The sequence below is a fragment of the Gadus macrocephalus genome, chromosome 4, assembly GCF_031168955.1.
Source record: "Gadus macrocephalus chromosome 4, ASM3116895v1".
Taxonomy (NCBI): domain Eukaryota; kingdom Metazoa; phylum Chordata; class Actinopteri; order Gadiformes; family Gadidae; genus Gadus; species Gadus macrocephalus.
The window spans coordinates 12,863,348-12,885,503 of NC_082385.1; the positions used below are offsets into that span (position 1 = coordinate 12,863,348).

At 48.0% G+C, this 22,156-nt stretch overlaps 1 protein-coding gene across 12 annotated transcripts in view; it reads right to left on the reverse strand.

Moving 5' to 3' along the window:
- Nucleotides 1-11,203: 11,203 nt before the first annotated feature.
- Nucleotides 11,204-22,156, reverse strand: part of mast4 (microtubule associated serine/threonine kinase family member 4) — a 69,781-nt gene continuing 58,828 nt past the window's right edge. For 11 of the 12 annotated variants that reach the window (XM_060050356.1, XM_060050353.1, XM_060050351.1 and 8 more), the window contains 5 exons: nt 19,490-19,719; nt 18,754-18,876; nt 18,462-18,598; nt 17,747-17,931; nt 11,204-17,616 (listed from right to left, as the gene is read on the reverse strand). In XM_060050356.1, coding sequence (XP_059906339.1) covers nt 13,853-17,616; nt 17,747-17,931; nt 18,462-18,598; nt 18,754-18,876; nt 19,490-19,719 — 4,439 coding nt within the window. In that variant the 3' untranslated portion in view covers nt 11,204-13,852. The remainder of the gene's footprint in view (nt 17,617-17,746; nt 17,932-18,461; nt 18,599-18,753; nt 18,877-19,489; nt 19,720-22,156) is intronic. The other variant, XM_060050354.1, reaches the window with a different exon arrangement.

Here is a 22,156-nt window from a genome sequence, read left to right on the forward strand (position 1 = left end):
CACACACACACAGAAAGACAGACAGACAGACGCATATGCACACATGCCATCGACTGGTGGGAGGACAGCTGAAAGTTAAAACATAGCTTGACTTAACCCAACTTTCAAGGATATAGACTTTATTTTCATTCTCTGCCGTAAATAGCAGGGTATACCTTCCACATTTGCTTTTAACATATCAAGAAACCACATGTCAAAGGAAAGAGTTAAACTTTTTAAATTAAAAATAAACTAAACAGAATCTAATCTATCCAGCAAGGCAGGTTACGTTGACCCCATAACAATGTCAAATACTGATTCATCAGTTAAACTAATTTATGAAATCGTGGGCGATGTGTGAGGCAAGAGCTTGTGGGTTCAACAACCAAACTCTAGTCCTCGATGGGGGGGGGGGTCTGTGCGCCCGAGAGTGAAACCACAACCTAGTTTGACGCTGAGATGTTTATGGTTGATGAACACAGGCCAGTGATTTTTGAGCAGAGATCGCAGCCTCGCCGCAGGCCTCTCTCATTGGACGCGCAGGGGCCTTGAAACCACGCCAGGAGCTGAAAGCGTTTCCTTTTTGTGAAACCGACCAGTGTTTCCTCTGCAAACCTCCCTTTTGATTCCCTCTCTCCCTCGTTATGTCCTCTATCTTTCTCTTCTTCGTTGTTTACCGGAGAAATAGTTTGTCGTCAGCAAGTCGTTTGTTTCTCTTTAAAGAACCCCACCGGACCCTGTCGGATCTGCCTCTACATGCCTTTTACACATAGCTCAGAGCATATTTTCTGCTTTGGTAATGGTGTTTAGCATTGATAATCGTTCCATCGAGACGCAGAGGGTGACGCGGGGGGAATGCAGGCCTACTGCTCGGCCGATTGCCCTTCTCAGACGAACCCGGAGATAAGGACTCGTAGCTGGCTGAGCTACAGTGGAGTCAGACGGGGGGGGGGGGGGGGGGTGGAAACTGCATTAATCTCTAGAGGGATCTAAGGGCGCTGAATCACAGGTCCCATTGCACAGTCAAAAGGGTTTAAGGACTATATATTCATGTCTTTTCACAACAGTTCACAAGGTCACGAGTACAGTTTTAAATTATTAACGGTTCAGCTTTCAGTCCTGACCGTGTGTCATTTGCTCAGATTAAGGCCCTGGTGGTGGTGAGGCCGTTCGGTAATTACAGACCGCGCTCAAACTGCTCTTTGTGCGATTCCCCGTAACCAAGGAAACGGGGGAAATTAAATGTCTTGGATACAAGGAAAACACACACCCTTTCCAAGCAAAGGGAGAGATCTCATCTGGGGTGGGGGTGGGGGTGGGGGTGGTGGGATGGCTCCACGCGTTGCAGAGAAAGGGTTTGGTTGTAGGAGGGCGAGGGAGAGGGCAAGAGGAGTCTAAAGCTCACCGAGGGGAAAAGGTCGGAGCCAAACGAGTGTTCTGCCAATAATCTTTACACAAGCCAACCCCCGAGCCCAGGGAAAGACTCAGAGGCGAACAGCGACCTGTTTTGACATTAATAACAGTTATGAAACCGCGTCGAAGTAAATACTAGTTGCGGCTCGTGATCGGCCCAAAATAGACTTCGCCCCCCCACATTTTCCCTGATGCCTGGTGATGCATTCGTGTTTGTACTGGTTTCATCAACCGACCGCAATTGACATCCATTACCCAGAAGACATCCAATCACATTTTGACGTTTCCTTCTCCCTATCATATCAGAAAGGGCCATGGGAACGGTCTAAAGCCTTGGGGCAACAGAAACTCCTTGAGTAAGTGGAGGGTACCCAAGGTCTTGATTGTGGCCCACAGCCTTCTGGATTCTCTGTGATTTACTGTAACATGGATTCCCTGTAATTAAGACCAGCGTGGATTCCCCTGAAAACGCGCTCATCGGTCAGCCGGCCTACCACTCCGGGACCACACGGTAGAGTCAACGTGTTTTTGGGTTGAATAAAAAAGCAAAAAAACATTCAAGAAATGTTAATCTTTTACTTAAGAATGATTAGTGTACATAACAACAAAGTGTTTAGAGGGTAAGATATTACCCATTAACATTGACGCCAACCAATACGTCCAACCAAAACAGATATGCCTAACCCATACCCCTCGCCCTATAACCCATATGTTCATCCCTAACCCGTCGTTCCCCATAGTTCTCAGCGTGACTCAATCATCAATAACCACCAAGCTGATCACGGGAGGAACAACACCAGGGAAACCACACCCGGTGATCCTCTTGACCAAGACCCGAGGGGCCGTTGTGTAACCGGGATGGACCTGAGCCTCATGAGCAGGACCGTACTGCAGCTCCTTCCCCCCCTTGGTTGACATCGAGGGACGCCCGGTCACACCCGGGAAGAGTGGTGGCCGGTGAGGTCATCTGTGATTTCATCGATCTCATGATCCTCTCTTTGCATTAGTTCCCTTATTAACATAAGATTACTAGACGTAATGTAGATATAGACGTTTGACCCCGGGGGGGGGGGGGGGTCTTGTATAGCACCTCAAAATGGAAAACAAAATGGGATGGTGATTAAAAAGATAAGGTTGTCCCATCTGCAAAATATAAATACTGAACCTTGTTGTATATGACACATAGCTCAAAGATGGGCTATATAGTGTGGATTCTCGCCATGGATGCTCTCGCTGCCAGATTTTTGTAATTTTGGTTTAGGACGCAAGAAGGACAATGCGTCATCATCCTGTTTTTTAACGTGTTCCCTGTGTGAGTCAGAGTCATTTCCTCCACGATATATATATGTATATATATATTTATAAAATAAATGTTCCATTGGAATAGAGTAGCCAACATTTGGCAACATCCTATCAAACCTAATATTGTTAGGCAGACTATTTGGCTGGAGACAAGACTTGGTGGGCTGGGAAATGCTGTGGGTTTGATACACACACACCTAACATATGGTTACGAATATATAACGACATTGTTATTTGTCAAATATTTGACAAATAACAATTGCCTGTCTGTTGTTTATGGACCAGTGTCCATGAGATGCTTTTATGACAGTCTGCTGTGTGTGAAATGTTCCAAAAATTGCCAATAACCCAACCTGCCAAATTAACATCCTAGTCATAATGTGTGTGCCCTTTCCCATAATCCCGCGTGTTTTTATTGGGCGTATGTACCGTGTGAACGCGTCTCACTAAATATATTTAGCCACACATTCAAATAAGCATCGGCCTTTCCAACGGTTTGCCATCGCTGGTCTTTACAATCTGATAAACATTGTACTTAATCTCCCTGGCTGTTTACTTTGCTGGTGTTCCAGATAGCCCTGGCCACCGCCGCCGCCGCGGTGTTTCCCTTAATCCAGGGCCAATGTCCTACAGATCCTAAACAGATACTAAAAAGGGACACATGCACAGGGACAGATAAGTGATGTTCAATTGATGTTCCGTGCATTACATATAACCTTGGCGTTTGTAATGGCAGTGGGGTGGGGGTGGGGGGGTAATTTAAACACAGTCCCTTGGGAACATTGGCCCCCATGTTCTTGTGCAGTAAGAGGTTGTGAGTCATCCATTATGGAGATGGAACACGCCGTGCCGTCGATGGAGAAGGGTGCTGGAAAACAGGCTTTTGTTAATCAAAGTGGTTCCAATGTAATTTCCTGATTCAACAGGGGAAATGGCCATGCATGCATGTGTGTGAATATATTATATTTGAAAGCAAACATAAATATTATTAGATTATCGTGCACAGGATGCAGCTAAGGATCTTTTATACATTTCTATAATTATATATGAATGTTGAAACTAATTATGTTTGTGTTTCAATCTAAGTTATACCCTGCCATTTATAAAGCTTGTTATAAAGGGAAATCAGAGACTTGGAGTAAATTATATTGAGTTGTGTCATTAACTTCCATGCAGAACATTCAACGTTTACAATCTTAAACAAAAGACACCGCAGCGTTTGAAGTCTGAGCTCCCGTGTGATAAAATCAGCTCTATGATTGGCACAGTTCCATTGGCTGTGGTTGCCCAACATATTGTTTTGCAGCTGCGTGATTGAACGCCACCTGGAACGATCTCTCCCGAGACTTGGCCGCGTTATGCATCTAAATATCGGTGACAAGCGCTCCTCTGTAGGGCTGGGCCTGGCGAGAAGGGAACATGTCAGACCTATATCAAATGGTGAACCGGTTATGATAAATTTAGCAGCCGTGGACGACCTTATCAGATGGAGATCTGGCTCTCCACGAGCACAGAGAAAAGCCATCCATCAAAGACTTTGAACCAGCTATTGCCTGTCAGCCCCACACCTCTGTGATGTCGGAGTGTGATGGTGCTTTCGTAGGAGTGTGATGGATGCAGGGAGCCACAACACCGCCCTTTAAAAAAAATAAAAAAACGAGGAGGGCTCAGTTTTCTTGGGACCAAAATAGGTTTTCAGTGTCTCCAGGTGAATGTCTGAACACACTCATAACCTCATCGTCAGGACAAGACTGCATGAGGGTGAACCATATATGGGCTGTAAAATAACAGAGATAGAGAGATAGCATTCACAGGCCTACTATAGATGTCATCAGACGCAGCATGCATAGCTTTTAGAGTACATTGTATCATATTCAATATATATTGTTTAGACCTGTTGGCTGTTCATATTTTGAAGCTTGTTCCGGGGCCAAATTCGGGCAGTTTTGCCAACGATCTAATCAAGTGTTGTGCTTGAGGTGCTGAGAGAGAATGAACTCAGAGGTCTCCTCAGCACAGGCTCACAGAATGAGTGAAGGATTGAGCTGGCCTTTGTGGGAACCCACCCAACCCACCCAGAACCTCTCGGTTCCCTGTCCATTCCCATGGAGCCTGAAGAGAGACCCCGATGGAGCAGTACCACATTCCCCCAGCCAGGTCCCCCAAAGTCATTAACAAGCCCCGGTCAGGATCACCCAGCGACCGGCCATTCCTCTTCTACCCCAGATGAATGGCCAGAGTTAAAGGTGCTGTAGGTAATGTTCAAGAGTCTTAAAGGAAGACAGCCGGAACAGACATTCCCACAGCGCATTTCACTCACTAACAGCTAAAGGATTGCTAAGCCATTTTTTCATTTACAAATAACACTCAAATAAACATTCTTGAACCTTACCAAAGCACTTTTAAGTTTCGTCCTGTAACCTACGTCCTCGCATAGAACCCACTACAGATGGGAGAGTGAGAGGGGTCCAACACAAAGTCATGTGTGAGTCTGTCCTGCCATACTGTCCCTACAGCACAAGTTTTAATGATAACTCTCTTCAAGAGGGTTTTGGGCAGCTCTATAGCGGGGAGACCAACGTACGGCATGTATTGACTCTAAAGTCACGGGTAAACATTTCAGAAGAAGAGATTTCTTTACTTTGGCGAGACGAGCCGCTACACATTCCTGCCCTTTGATGGCCGCGGCCTCAGAGGTCCAGAGGAGGCGGGGCATCCCGGTTCTTCCTCTGCCCATCAGACCCGCCAGACCCATACCAGGGAGGTGGATTCACTTTCATACCCCTTGGCCGGACCTCAACAAGCCCACATATAGACTGGACCTCAGCCTGGGACAGAGGGAGCCACCTGTTCCACCTCCATTGTCCTGAATGGACGCCGTCCCCCGCTATCCAGCCATCAGTAAAACGTCAACGTTAGGGTTGGCTGAGCCGGCGTTGACCTTTACCACGCAAATAGGATGAATTTCAGGAGAGGAAAATATCTCATTATGCTGGCTTGGGGGTGCCTTGGGAGTCGTACGGAGAGCAGACGTGTCGACAAGGAGATAACACCGCTTATTCTAATCTAAATGCGAACAAGAATTGGGACAACAGCCAATGAGCCTTCCCCCTATCCCAAAGATGGTGCTGGTTGTAATTTGGACCCAATGAGTTTTATAATTTGCATGATCAGTATTACATGCATTAGCATATAGCATATTAGCATATGTATATGCTTTGAATAATCAATATGGTTTCTCAACTATATTATTTCATCTACAGCGCATATATTACCTTTTAATCCACCACGCCCTTTTTCAGAGAATTTCTGCCCTCATTACATGTCTAAATATATAATGACAGCGCTGGTGATGACAGAGGTGTCACTATAAAGTTTACACCTTGATGTTCTATGTGGATATTCTAATCAATGAATCCACTATATTCACCTTTCAATAAATATCCGTGAATTCATAACAACAGGCCTTACTCTAGTCTGCGGTTTGCATTCAGAGAATAAAACCGGTAAAAATAATTGAAACACATCTAAGCTCTCATTTGTGTCACTTCAAATGATTAATAATGTAATCTTCTGGATATGCCAGAGGGGGAATATTATGTGAAATGTGATCAAGTGGATATGTATATGCTTTGATTTAGTAAAGGGCAAGTAGGGATTACATTGGAAAAGCAAATTTCATGTTAAAGGTCTTAGTTATGCCTGGCAATACAAAGCTTTGGTTGAGTAAAATTAGAAATAATGAAACAGGGAAATCCGACTCTACAGCTGAAGAAAAAGGGGGAATCATGATATTGCAAAATAATGTTTGTAAATATAAATGCATTTAATACAACTTTCTATATATATAAGATCCCAACATCTGTAGTTTGACCTGGCAGTTAGCTTAAATTTACATAATAGATCATATAGATGAATCTACTTCATTAGCTTTGATTTGATCACCTCAATTCCATCACCACACAATGCAATGTTTGCCAAATAGAAAATTTGTTAGCATCATTCTGCTGTGTTTCTATAAGATGAAGTCATGAAGGATGTATCAGGAGTGTCTTTATCTATTGAAACATAGCAAGGGGTTAGGGAAGAAAGAACAAGGAATGGGAACTATTTACACTCAACACGCAACATAATTCTGATCCTGAACAATAACTTCATTATCATTAATTATTTAGTACAAGTATTTCCATACGATCAACAAACCTTAACATGGAATACGTTTCTATATTTCAAGTAAAATATAAACAAACAAATCCTCTGTAGGCCCTGGAGAGAGAAGCTTAATGCGTGTTCTAGGGGGCAGCGAGGTTCAGACATTCCAGGAGGTAAATCCACTGGATCCCAATTACAGCGCCGAGCCCTTTACCCCACTTAGTGACCTAACTCCATTACTCACTAATCAGCGGCCAGCTGCACTGGGCAGGCCGCGACCCTTGGCATTCAGGGTCAGCGCGCCCTGTTATCAAATACACACTCATACGCGTTCACCCCTAGACATATTCTACATGATAGTGGCTCTGAAAAAGTAAATTAAACAATGGTCTGTGTTTAAGGGAAATACTTTGAGCAATCAAAGTAGGCCTGGCATATCTGCAACGCAAACCCACAATGAGAAGGTCGATACACATTGAGATGGGTAGACTAATGGAACTGCTGAGAAACAAGTATTGTATAATATATATATATATATATAACCTCTCCAGCACACGGGCTCCCATTGGTGAAGAGGATCAGGAGCTTTGGTACTAGCCTATAGCCTCAAGTTGAGTCTGCTGCTTGTCTCCAGCTGTACTTGTGGGAGAAACTATACGCAGCCTCTATTGTTTGAATAAGTCTTCTTTTCTGCAGTACAAGGAAATGAAGTAAGTTTGAAACATGCAGTTTCACAACGAGCAAGGAAGGAAGCTTCTGCAACTTTCAATAGTGAATCACATTTCTATGTTGGTAATCCATACATACTCCATCCTCCATCCATACTCAGCATTCTTTGGTATTGTCCTGCTATCGGCTACTACTTGATAGTAGCCGTGTTGACATGTTGACGCTGCTTACTATGTGGGTTCTGGGTATCAGCGATGGCCATTCACTATTATAATCATTAACACACAAGTCAGGCCCCAGCAAACATACATATATATGTACTGTATGTACTGTTTGTATGTTTATGTATATGTCATGCAATAGCATGAAGCTTTGTAAACTGTATATAAGTGAGTACACAAGGTATCAAGTTACCAACCCAACTCTTGTACTGACATATAGCTCAACAAAGGCAACATACTACTTTTGCCACTGCTATTCTGTATGTTGCGGAAGGGTGGGAGGGACACTTGGTAAAACTCTCTCTCTCTCCCTCCCTCTCACGAAAGCTGAGGTATCTGCAACAACCACCATAAAACAGCCCTAGCATTTGTGTTGAGCATTCATTTACTGTTGAAATATCATTGGATGCCTGTGTAGGTGTGTGTCTGCGTTTGTTCATGTGTGCATAGATGTGTTTATTGAGTGTGTGTTCGTTTGTTTGAGAATGTGTGCATATGTATTTGTTAGTGTGCGTTAGTTAGTGTACGCATGTGTGTTTTAGTGTGTGTGTGTGTGTGTTTGTGTGTGTGTATGAGATTGTGTGTGTGTTAGTATCTTAGTTTCTTGTGTGTGTGTGTTAGTGTGTATGTGTGCTAGAGTTTTAGTTTGTGTGTGTGTGCGTTGGTGTGTGTTAGTGTTTTAGTTTGTGTGTGTGTGCATGTGTGTGTGTTTGTGTGTGTGAACAACGGAAGGACCTGGCCGAAACCTGATTTCCCCATCCCTTCCCATGCCAGCTGTGATCATCAACAGAGCAGCTCGCCTGCAGGGAACCAGTTTATACAATTAGCTTAGCTTAGCTTGACTACGGTGGCAAGAGTTCAGAAGGTGACGCCTCGTTTATTTACTGCTCGTTTATTATTGACTCAGGGAAGACACAAAATGACATGTGTTAATGATTGAGGGGCTAATAAGGACATTGGAAGGATACATGTTGATGTGTGTGTGTGTGTGTGTGTGTGTGTGTGTGTGTGTGTGTGTGTGTGTACATGTGAATGTGTGTGTATGTGTGTAAACGTGTGTGTGTGTACGTGTGTTAGTGGTTACACAGGTCCTGATAATGACAATCCTTCATGAGCTGCTTAGAACTGGGTTGGACCACCACAGAAGAAGGAACCAAATATGTTCTCAGATTCAACCTACTTTGTTTTGGATCCTTTTTTATGCATTCAGACTCGGATATTTAAACCATATAAACTTCCAAAAACGGAAACAGTCCAAATCTACCTCATGCTATCCCATCATTGGCTAAATGCTAGCAGATAGCTGCGTTCTAGCCTCTGCTTAGATGCGGCCTCCTCTGAGGGACTCTGCAGTCACCCTGCTGCCGTCCTCCAGTGACTTCGCATTAGTCGGCGGGGGCCTACCTTAATGCTGCGCTAAGCCTCACTGGAAACAGTAGCTGGTCTGGGCTCAGGACCAGCACTAAACCCTTCTCAGACAGGGCATTAAGGCCCTCTGTTGGACCACAAGCCATTGTGTCACGGCCGCTTAGCCGTGACCCCGGCTCCTGAGGACACAAGGGGATCCCCTCTTCAGTGGGACTAGATCAGTACTCTTCTTTTTCTCTTGGTTAGAGAGGTAGATGAAACATTACCGGTGGCCATTGTTCCAACACATTCCTTCCAGTTGGGAAATCATTAGAGTCCTAAATCCCAAGCATTACCAGGCAGGTATCTGCACCATATGCAACTTTTGACACAATTATTTTTGAAAATTGTGTCTGGGGAACCAGGATGCGTCTGAAGAAACGGAACTAGATCTTTGAGGAACTTGAAGAATCTGTGAAATGTGCTGAAAGTTGTTCTGGACGATGCACATTCCCATCACGTTCTTACCCAACGTGAAACCGGTTTTCACATACTGGTCACCTTCACGGTACAATACCTAAATGTTGATCCGGTAAAGCGATCCGGTAGTGGGGCCTGGCCTTACTCAGCTTGTGGAAAAGAGGAAATAGGACTTGTTGACTTTTCGGTTGAGAGAGGGGACAAAGAGTGCTATGAGCTCAAAAGGGGCGGCGCCGCGTGCCGAATGTCCTAGAATCCAACCTCAGCCTCACTCGACCACATCTCATAGCCAAAACGAGCCTGTGCCAGTAAATGGGTCATGGTTTTGAAAAGTAGCTTGACTCTGGGCTTTAGATGCACAAACATCAGGTGTTCCCATGTAAACGACTGACTATACGTTGGCTATACTCTGGTGTAGGGTTGTTGAAAAGATAACATCGATGTGAAGTGTTTATATGTTGGATCCACTTCGAAGTAAGGTTTCTATAAATCATAAGGGGAAGAAAGCATATTTCTGCTGACGTCGTAATCTCATGATTAATGGGTTCCAATTACCGTGGATTATTTAATGTTATTAATAAGTAGGCTTGCGTTGATAACACTTCACGAAATAAGTATTGCCGTCAACCGCAATGAGCATATACAAGTTTAACTTTTCAGTTTTTTCACACTTAAAATAGAAACCACATTCAGACACCAATAGGTCTTATACCTTAACAAAATATTTTCCTTTTATAGACATTCTAAATCCAACTTTTGACATGACAACAATGAAATCAACCACCAGCAAAACAGTGCTGGTCCACAGCTTGTGTTGCGATGGCCCAGCTCACCAGCTCTGGCTGAGGCCCATTAAAACGCATTTGAACTCAAACCACGAGAAATCATATTATTTGACCATTTCCACGTAAAGAAGGGAGGGCTTTTTCCCCTTAGCGTTTCCCTGGTTGCATGAATGGCCGCACTCTGTGGACTTGGAGCGTTCTGGCAGAAAGCTGCCATTGCAACATGAGATGTGAGGGTTGGAATGGGACTTGGCGGGTTCCCAAGTCACAGAATGTACTTGTACCGCGTCCAAGCAGCCAAGGTTCATCCACAGAGAGCTCCTCTCTCCGGTTCCACAGAGCCCAGAGTTGAGAGCTGTGGCAAAAGACTGTGTGGGGAGGAAGCTATGTTTTCACACCAATGTTTTATTGTTGCTCGTTGTTTATAGAGGTCTAGGATAGGGGACTTTTTTTTATGAAGAGTTTTGAACTCAATGTTAACAACTTTTATCTTAGGCCTACTTGTGGCGTTGTGGCGTGATCATGTTTATATCTGTATCCCATATGTTTGGGTTATGGTTTCTTGTTTTCAGGGTGTGGCTAAAGTATTGTCTCAAACTGCAACAAAAGAGGATGATTATCTTTAAAAGAGCGAGGACACCCAATGTCACAGTGATGGTTTGAGTAAAAGGCACTTACTGATACAAATACTAATGCATAGAAGTAATCTATAGCTTGTACCTATTCAGAAAAGTGATAGTGATCGCTACGGTGAGCCCAATACATGCACCTTTATGGAGATTGTTATAAAGAACACAACAGAACTACCTTGAGCTTTGGAATCTACAAGTGGACATGGAGAAAAAATAAAAGGTATTCATTATTGATCATTGCAATTTATTTGCAGTATTACGCAACATTAGAAGTATAAATATCGTTTTTTTACTATACAACATCTATGACATCCATAGAGCTTTCCTTGGGCAAAATACAAAACTCAAACACTTTATTGCACAGATCCTAAAAGAAAAGAAACACATTAAGCAATTTCATCTAATACTTTATCATCACAGAAAACAAGATAACAAAACAAATACAAAGCAAAAGGACAAACGCGTCAAAAGAACAACCTGACAGAAATCAAACTTCCACACGAATAAATGGTCTTGGTAAATAGCACAACAGAAAGTTACAGACTATCAGAAACGGCACATTTCTCTGTGACACGGAACATAGATTTGGCAAATGAACAATATACAAAATATACATATATGACTCTTTTGTAAACAAACATTGAATGTGCTTTGAGGATTTCGAAAGTCTAATTTGAGAGAGAGAACGGTGATGGCTGGGGAAGGGAGATTGCGTTAAAAACTAACTTTTGAATCAATTTTAATTCATTAGGGTTTCAAAAGTGAGTGAAATTGTTTTGACAGAGGAACCTGTGATCAGATTTCTCAAACCTCCGCTCATGACGTTCCCCTCCAAGACTACCGGGGGAATACCATTAATAACATTAAGGTGCATGTGTTCTCCCAGAAGACATTAGTATACGTCTACGATACCTTACCCGAGTCAATGTCAGATTCCGACAAACCGCTCCTCTCCAAGGACACGTTTTGTGTGGTTTGAGTTTGCATTAGTGGTTATATAGTCCTTTACATAAACTCTATATTTATTCGTCAAGGATAAGGTCATCTTTCTCATCACCGACATATAGGTAGACAAAACTATTGGTTTTATATAGCCAGCACAACAGAGCAAATACTGCATAACATAGAGACCTAGGCTACCTTCTGGGGGACATTTAGGGTAGGTAATTTAAAGGCATCTACCGTGTATCGGATGTGTGCATGTGACTGAGTGTTGAAAGAGCTGAGCGCGGGAGATGTGACTGCACCCCCCTCGGTATAGTACCAAGCATCATGAAAGTAAGATGGCCTTTTGCTATTCACCGTCGATGTTCGTTTCTAATATTTGCCTAGATGAAGCTGTAAGCCAACTGTTGCACAGTGATATACTTTTTATTAGAAACACTAAACCAATCCAGAATCCATTTTTATTAAACCGCAGCTCCAAACGTTAATCTTTTGCAAACTGGACTCTGTGTCCGTGTCTACTTTACCGTGATTTCCAACACACCACACCCAAACGTGCTCGCACATAAACACCCAGTCATAGGGAGCCACCCTGAACACTTCAAAGTATGGCAGGTTCTCCTTGCAAAGCTACTCTGCCCAGTGTGTCACACACAAACACAGACCGCTCCCTAGAAACACAGTAAGTCAGTTCACCAACATTATGGCATCATTAATAAAACATTCTTCGTTAACGCGACCCTCACAGTTTTGCTAATTTATGCTACGTTAAGAAAAGCCCAGATGCCCGACCGCGCCACATTTCCTCACTTTTCAAGTAATTTTTTTTAAAACAAGTTCTACGTGAGGATGTCTTACGGACGGGATACGCGTTACGCTAGCTTAAGTTAGAACACCAACATGTGATCGCAAATATCTACACATCATAATAGAAACACCCACGTCCCGGTTCTTACTGTATATTTACAACATATTGCATAAAAATCAATCCCTTTCTTTACATGTACACGTGTGGGTGAGTGGAATGTAGCTAGCGCTCAACCTGTTGAGAACGCCACCGTTTTAACGTCTGTACGCCCTTGTCACAAACCGCTGTTTCTAGAAACAAAAAAGAGGGCTGTTTTTTAAGCGTTCCACGCAGAAGGACGGGACATAGTGCATTTTCTTTTTTGAGTACGAACGACTCGAAACTAACTGCCAACTGTCCGACTAGGAACTCTAAAAATAAACACTGATATACTGAGTACATTTCTCGAGTGATAATAGTGGAGTCGGTTCTGACTGGTTATTGTAGTGCCTTATTAGTGTCCCATCACCTTTCAGGTGCCCAGAGCTGTGACATAAGAATGCAATTCAAAAATCAAATATGGCACTGATCTTACAGTACGAGCTTCATCCAACTCCCCTGTCGTCCCTGACTTGCGGATTGCACAATGCATTCGGCTATCAAAAATAATACATCTCAAAACATTGACTGAACACATTTGTTTTTTTTACTAATTTCTTCCAAAAATGTGTTAGCAATCCATTGCCTACATTCAGTCTTATGGACATTTTCAGTGTTTTCATAGGTTTTCGTATCAAGTACACACTTTCTGAGCAATGCAGTTGTTGTGCTCATGTTGAATCACACACACGCGCACACAATGGCACACACACTGAGACACACACACACACACACACACACACACACACACACACACACACACACACACACACACACACACACACACACACACACACACACACACACACACACACACACACACACACACACACACACACACAAACCCACTCACACACACAGCAACAGCTTCTCCGGTCTTCAAAACAAGAATAAAAGGCATGATAATGTAGTGGCAAAATATTTGAAACCTTTTTTTCGTTCCTCAACAAAATTCTGCATGATGTGCTGCCAAGTAACGATTCACTTCTTCCTCGGTGAGTCTTTTCGCTGCTTGCACCTACCAGTGTCTTTATCAGCCCCCGAACCACTCTCTTCCACGACAACCGCCCCCCCCCTGGACGCCTCTTTCCTCTGCGCAGCCACACCCTCCTGACCCATCTCCTTCTTCTTCCGCTCCGCCTGCTCCTTGCGGTGATGAGAGGAGGACGTCAGTTTATCAGAGGGTGTGGCCCTGGAGTCCAGCGCTGCACCGGGCCTGAACCCCAGGACATCTGTACCCTGCCGCTCCTTGTGAGCGTCCGCTTTGAGCCCACTCGTTCCTGGACCCTCCTGGGAGGCCTTTTGCTCAGGCTCCGGATCGCGGCAAACCCTGCCCGAGCAGACCCCACCGTTGGGCGTCTCTTTCTTTGACGCAGGCCCTTGAGGTGATAGCGGTGCTGTTGCTGGTTGTGGAGGAGTGGGGGATGGGGGGATGTTTGGCTGAGGCACCTTGAGATGCTGTGGAATCTTTTGTGGCACAGAAAGAGCAGGCCTGATGTCCTTTAAGCTTGCGTCCTTATCTTTGCAGACCGTAACTGGAGGTCTGATTGAGGCGTCTTTACGCCTGGCTTCTTGGCCTTGTTTGGTGGTGGTAGTCGTTGTGGTCGTGGTGGTTTGTTTCATGGTCGTGGTGGTTTGTTTCGTGATGGGACCTACAGGGGTCTTCATGGGGAAGGAGGCGCTTCCAGGTTTGGAAGGAGGAGGGCTTTTTTGCTTTGAGTCTGTGTTTTCTTTAACGTTATGACCAGAGGTTATCGGAACACTTTTGGGCGGGCTTTCTTGTAATTTCGTATACGTGCTTGTTTTTGTGACAACAGAAGACGTTCTTCCGTTCATACCGGCGGTTTGTCGGACCACATCTTTGTTTCTCGAATCCGCGGAAGGTCCTGTTGACAGCCGGGAGGTTTCCTTCTTAGAAGCATTGCTCGCATTAGTCGGGGAAACAGAGTGTGGGGTTTCCAGACAGCCCTTGGAGCTGCTAGTGTTGATACCATCCCTCTCGGATGTCTTTTTCTCCCTCTCCACCTTCTGGACGGTCTGAGCCAGGGGAAGACGGTCAGCTCCTTGCTTACCTCTCCGGCACAGAACCTTTTCATCTCCTGTTGCAACGTCTGTTGGTTGTCTTTGTTTCCCTGTAGTGGATATGTATGTTTCCTTGCAGTCTACCTCAGCCTTTTGTTTTTTCAGAGGGGTGCTTTCCTCGGGTGCTTTGGTAGGTGTATTTACCAGGGCAGCTTTTGAGGACGGTGTCCTCTCAGGAGCTACCTTCTCCCCATCAGAACTCCTCATACCCTTTGGTGTTGTTGGAGGATCTTTGTTCTGCTTACCTTTGCCAACCCCTACTGCACTTGATGTGCTTGGCTGGACAAAGGCCCCCTCCGTGGATTTTGTGAGTTCAGTGAGTGATGCCAAGGAGTCGACTGCACCTTTAAAAACCACCTCACTCAACGCAGGACGTGAGTGTGCCTCTTCGGGAGATTTAATCCTTTCCACTGGGGCTATAAGTGCGCTAGTTGTAGGCCTACCCACTTCTAGTGGTTGCCTTTGAAGCTGTAAATTCTCTTTGCTCACTGCTGACAAATTGCTGGGCTCCTCCTGGGACTTTGAGCCACAGGTTTTGTCGTCTTGCTCTTGTTTGTCTTTAGTAGGACTATGGAACAGAAGTTGCTGCAGGGAAAGGTGTTGGGAATCCTCAAGGATGTATTGCACGGTCACACGGGTCTCTTGCAGACTTCCTTGACAAACGGAAACGGTGGAGGTCTGTGGCGTGGGTCGCTTTTTGTGGCTAAGAGGCTGAGGTGTCTTCAAAACAGCATGGGCTAAAGTCGGAGCTCCGTCATCTACCTTGGAGGTGTTTTTTGTACCAGTCGATGTTGTCAGGTTCTGCTTTTCAACTTCGTCCTCTTGGTCTTCGTTGCTGACCTCTCGTATGGACGGGGATTTTCCACAGGCAGAGAAGTGTGAGCTGTGACGAGAGCTTCTGTGTTCATGTGCCAGTGATGAACTTGGCTTCGTGCCTGTTCGGCTCTCTTGTTTACAACCAACAAGTGCGGCCTCCACTTTGCATGTAGGACTCTTCAAAGATTCACTGCTTAATTCCTGTGGTTGCTCTCCACAACCACTGCATTCCGACATTGTGGTACTTGTTGTTGTACATGGCGGCTGCTCCACAGAGAAAGCAGGTCTATCTAGAGACAAAACAGGCCCAGGGCTGCTGGCACAAGCAAGCGGGCTCTTCGGCTTCTCTGCAAGTAGTTTCAGCTGGGGGCTGGATAGTGGCCTTTGGGAGGATATTGTGAGACTTGAAGATTGACTTCCATTCTCCGTCAGTTTGGACAGACAGGTCTCGGTTTTTGAAAGTCTAGGGCCCGAGAGCAAGCCGATGTCCAGGGTGCCCTCCAGGGGTTTGAGGGAAGAAACAAGACGCCCTTCCAGTTTGTATTCTGAGGAAGTCTTTCTGAGCGGACCTTCTGACGAGGAGATGAGCTGGAGCTTCTCCACGGCACTTTCCCCTCGTCCACAGAAGAGCTTAGGGGCCAGGCCTTCAGGGTTGGAGTGACCCAGTCCACCCTTCAGGTGGTCATGACACATGGCAGAGTCCAGCTGAAGACTTTTGGACCGGGTCGTGGCAAAGTGTAGGCCTTCGTGCATGCCAGGGGACAGTCGACACACGCAGTCCTCACGCTCCTCAAAAGACAACCTCTTCCTGGTGAAATCTATGTTGGCCACTTTGAAGTCCAGCCTGTCTGGCTTCAGCATGTCCTTACCCTGTCGAGACGAGAGCTGCCAGTCTGGGTGAATGGAGCACAGGGGTGAACGGAGGACCCCATCGTTCTCAAGACCTACACCACCAGACGCATCTGAATTTCCCTCGCAGACGCGCGGCGTGTTGAGCTTCTTATACAGGACGTCTTTGGTGGTGCTGGCGGCTTTTGGTTCTAGCAAGCTACCGTCGGCGCATCTCTGAGACCTGCTCGGACCTTTGTCACAGTCATCTCCACAAGGGGACGAGGAAGAGTCGTACTCTCGCAGGGCATCCTGCTTTTGTAAGGACTCTCTCCTCTCCGACCAGTCCTGTCTTTTCATCACCACCTTGGCCTTGAGCTTATCTTTGTCCAGCTCCTCCAGGGACTCCTGCCGGCCCACCTTGCGTGCGACGGCCCTCTTCAGGCACCCCTGCTCGGCGGGGCGGACGCGGTTGACGGCCATGGGTTCGCAGGGCGTCTCCTCGACGCTGTGCAAGCTAAGGTAATCCCTGTCGCCGCACCTCAACTCCTCATCCTGCACCTCCTCCTGGGTCACCTCCAGGCTGAGCTTACGGGTGCAGAGGTGTTTCTTATCCCCCGTGTAGGACGGGGACAGCTTCTCCTCCGACTGCACCCGCTTCAGGAGCGGAGACCGCGGCGGCTCGGCACTCTTTGGGCGCACGATGTGGCGCACGATAGTCGGCGGGGAGTGGATCTTAGTGGGGTACGCTTGGTTAGACTTGGAGATGGCCACAGGGTGCCCCCCCAGGAGGGGAGAGGTGGATCGCTGAGGGGACGTGGGCTGAGGTGTGGGCGACGGCGTTCGCGCCAGAGGAGACAGAGGGATGCTGCCGGCCGACTTGCGGCGCCCCTGGCGGAGCCGCTGCCCAGTGATCTTAGGGGCGAGGCCGTGAAGGGAGCTGGGCCGGATGTGGCCGGAGCCTGCAGGGGAGTTGGGAGCGCTGGAGCTCGGGGAGCTGCTCTGGGAGGAGTTACCAGCTGGAACACAGAAGACAACAAACCCGTCAAGGGAGGGACACCTAATCCTAAGGAATCCCGTGAGGAACACATTATCATTACTGTCATCCACGGTGGTTAGATCGTGCACTAGAGTCTGACTTGTCTCCACCTGATTGGTTGAAATCTGGTTTGGGGTGGAGGGCCCCAGTAGGGGAGTGAGGGGACAGGCTGTGCGAGGGAGACCCCGGGAGACTCTCACCGGAGGATAGAGAGTGGTTGAGAGACGAGAAGCTGCGGCTGGTGTGCAGCAGCGGGGAGGGCTGCATGGCGAAGCGCCTGAACAGCGAACGCCGACTAGAGTCAATAAGGGAAGGGCGGACAACACAGCCGAGAAAACAGAACATTTAGTTTAGGGATAAAGAACACACGGGTAGAACCTATACCTTATTCTCTTATCTACTATAAGCATGGGTAGTTGTATTAGAGAAACTGCTACACACTTTTTCAAGTGCATTTGAAAAAGGGATATAAATAATAAATATTTATTATACATTTTCATTTGGCAACTGAAGTTAGGTAATATGTACTGAGAAATTATTAATTTGTACAGTAGGAACCCAAAAAGCTTGGCCTTTAAAATGCTAATGTTCTTTGTTCTAAGGATTGGAAAATAAATACCAAAGAATACTAACAAACATAAGCTAAAGGTATACTAAAGTTGCACGGAATATTGTTATTCAGTATTGACACATAACATATTACACTTAGCAACACAGGGCTGAGATGGATTCATCACCAGCTACCCCTGGTGGTTGGTTTATTGCAAAACAATGGGGGAAACACCCAGGTCTACTATATTGATACGACTATACACTTAGACTTGCCTTTCTTGGGTCCTCTCCTTCTTGGGTTTCTTGGTGCATCGGACCATCTTGCTCTTGTAGCTGTTGCGTCTGGCAGGCCCCATTTTAATGGAGGTATTCTCAAAGGGTGTCGTGGTGATGGTTACCTTACTGCCGCTCTGAAAATGTTGAACAAATAGATATAATAAGATATAAAGTATACAAATCGAACAATTAACTATAGATTAATTGTTTTTGTTGCAAGTCTTTTAACTGAGCGTATCTATATGAATATATCATACCCATCATGTGTAAAGTACAGGCGCTCTCTTACCTTGAGGAGCAGTTCCACCACGTCTGTGTGGACCAGGCCGTGGACGGCCTCTCCGTTCACATGGGTGATGAGGTCTCCAGCCTTCAGGCCGGCCTTCTGAGCAGCCCCACCGTCCTCCACGTTCTGGAGGAACAGAGATGCAGAAATAAGCTCAATATTCCTACATGAAGACATTATTTTGAGTTCTGCCTGAGTATTAGGTTAACGGGAGCAGGATATTGATGTGTTCAACTCAAACCCAGGTTCAATCCCTTCTGTCGGCGGGCCACAAGCAGGCATCCCTTGAGAGAGATACCTATCCTCCTACCTGGTCCAGTCCTTCATCTTACCTCTATCTGAATTCACCCTGATACGGATAAAGGCATAGGCTGAACAAGGTCTTAAGAATAGGTGAGAGAGAGAGGTCAGAGCGAGGGAGCGAGGTCAGAGCCAAAGAGCGAGGGGTCAGAGCGAGAGAGAGAGAGAGGTCAGAGCGAGAGAAAGAGAGAGAGAGGTCAGAGCGAGAGAAGTCAGAGTGGGAGATCAGAGAGGTCCGAGCAAGAGATCAAAGGTCAGATCGAGAGCGAGAGAGATCAGAGAGGTCAGCGAGAGAGCGAGAGAGATCAGAGAGGTCAGCTCGAGAGATCAGAGAGAGGTCAGAGAGATCAGAGCGAGAGATCAGAGAGAGGTCAGAGCATGCGAGAGAGAAAACCCGACTAAAGACCAGGTAAAGAGGCGGTTCTAGAGGCGTCCGTACCCAGACCATGTGGTAGACGGTGTAGACGTCTCCGTCGCAGGCATACACCCGGATGGCCCGCAGCGTGAAGCCAAACTTCTTCCCGCGGCTGTGGATGACGACGGGCTGGCGAGCGCCCAGCCCCCCCTGGAGAGAGGAGTCCCGGCTGGGGGAGGAGTCCCGGGACGAGGGGTCCGAGGACAGGGAGTAGGGGGACAGGGGGCTGGCCAGCGGAGACATCCCGAAGATGTCTGGGAGGGGGAGAGGGGGAGACAAGATGGCCGCTTAACATGCATCCCTGAAGGGGGACTGGGACCACTGGTATTGATGAACACAACGTGTTTTAAGATCCAGCAGAGAAATATGGAACAAAACAAAAAAGGTCTTTAGGGCCAAAATGATCCGTTGTTATAATATATGATACTTCTTTGGATTGTATTTGATTTTATTGTATCTGGAAAGCACTTTGTGCCTAAGTTTGAAAAGTGCTTCACAAATAAAGATCATTATTCATTCATCTATTATTCTTATTATTGTTATGACAAGGAAGGATAGTGATATCTTTTGACACGCGTCACATTTTACATGGAAGGGCTTTACGACCATCTGAATACCTGAAGGTGGATGCCAGGTCCTAGATGTCACTCGTCCCCCGCCCCACCTAACCAGAACGTCCTCTTTGACTTAGTGTGTGGCTCTCATCGTGACTGGAAACCAGGCCAACCCACCCGACACCCCCTCACCTGACACCCCCTCACCTGACACCACCCTCCCACCCTCACCCGACACCACCCTCTCACCCTCACCTGACACCACCCTCCCACCCGACACCACCCTCCCACCCGACACCACCCTCCCACCCTCACCCGACACCACCCTCTCACCCGACACCACCCTCTCACCCGACACCACCCTCTCACCCTCTCACCCTCTCACCCGACACCACCCTCTCACCCGACACCACCCTCCCACCCTCACCCGACACCACCCGACACCACCCTCACCCGACACCACCCTCTCACCCTCACCCGACACCACCCTCCCACCCGACACCACCCTCACCCGACACCACCCTCTCACCCTCACCCGACACCACCCTCCCACCCGACACCACCCTCACCCGACACCACCCTCCCACCCTCACCCGACACCACCCTCCCACCCTCACCCGACACCACCCTCTCACCCGACACCACCCTCTCACCCGACACCACCCTCCCACCCTCACCCGACACCACCCTCTCACCCGACACCACCCTCTCACCCGACACCACCCTCTCACCTGACACCACCCTCCCACCCTCACCCGACACCACCCTCTCACCCGACACCACCCTCCCACCCTCACCCGACACCACCCTCCCACCCGACACCACCCTCACCCGACACCACCCTCCCACCCTCACCCGACACCACCCTCCCACCCTCACCCGACACCACCCTCCCACCCTCACCCGACACCACCCTCTCACCCGACACCACCCTCCCACCCTCACCCGACACCACCCTCTCACCCGACACCACCCTCCCACCCTCACCCGACACCACCCGACACCACCCTCTCACCCGACACCACCCTCTCACCCGACACCACCCTCCCACCCTCACCCGACACCACCCTCTCACCCGACACCACCCTCCCACCCTCACCCGACACCACCCTCCCACCCTCACCCGACACCACCCTCCCACCCGACACCACCCTCCCACCCTCACCCGACACCACCCGACACCACCCTCCCACCCGACACCACCCTCTCACCCGACACCACCCTCCCACCCTCACCCGACACCACCCTCCCACCCGACACCACCCTCCCACCCTCACCCGACACCACCCTCTCACCCGACACCACCCTCCCACCCGACACCACCCTCCCACCCTCACCCGACACCACCCTCCCACCCGACACCACCCTCCCACCCTCACCCGACACCACCCGACACCACCCTCCCACCCGACACCACCCTCTCACCCGACACCACCCTCCCACCCTCACCCGACACCACCCGACACCACCCTCACCCGACACCACCCTCTCACCCGACACCACCCTCCCACCCGACACCACCCTCCCACCCGACACCACCCTCCCACCCTCACCCGACACCACCCGACACCACCCTCCCACCCGACACCACCCTCTCACCCGACACCACCCTCCCACCCTCACCCGACACCACCCTCCCACCCGACACCACCCTCCCACCCTCACCCGACACCACCCGACACCACCCTCCCACCCGACACCACCCTCTCACCCGACACCACCCTCCCACCCTCACCCGACACCACCCTCACCCGACACCACCCTCACCCGACACCACCCTCTCACCCGACACCACCCTCTCACCCGACACCACCCTCTCACCCGACACCACCCTCTCACCCGACACCACCCTCCCACCCGACACCACCCTCTCACCCGACACCACCCTCTCACCCGACACCACCCTCCCACCCGACACCACCCTCTCACCCGACACCACCCTCCCACCCGACACCACCCTCACCCGACACCACCCTCTCACCCGACACCACCCTCTCACCAGCCAGCACCCTCTCACCAGCCAGCACCCCGTCACCCTGGGCAACACTATTTTTAAAATAATATTTAAAATGATGGACTGATTTATGTAAACGGTAGCCCCTGTTGCACTCATCATCACCCTGGAAGGAGGGACCCC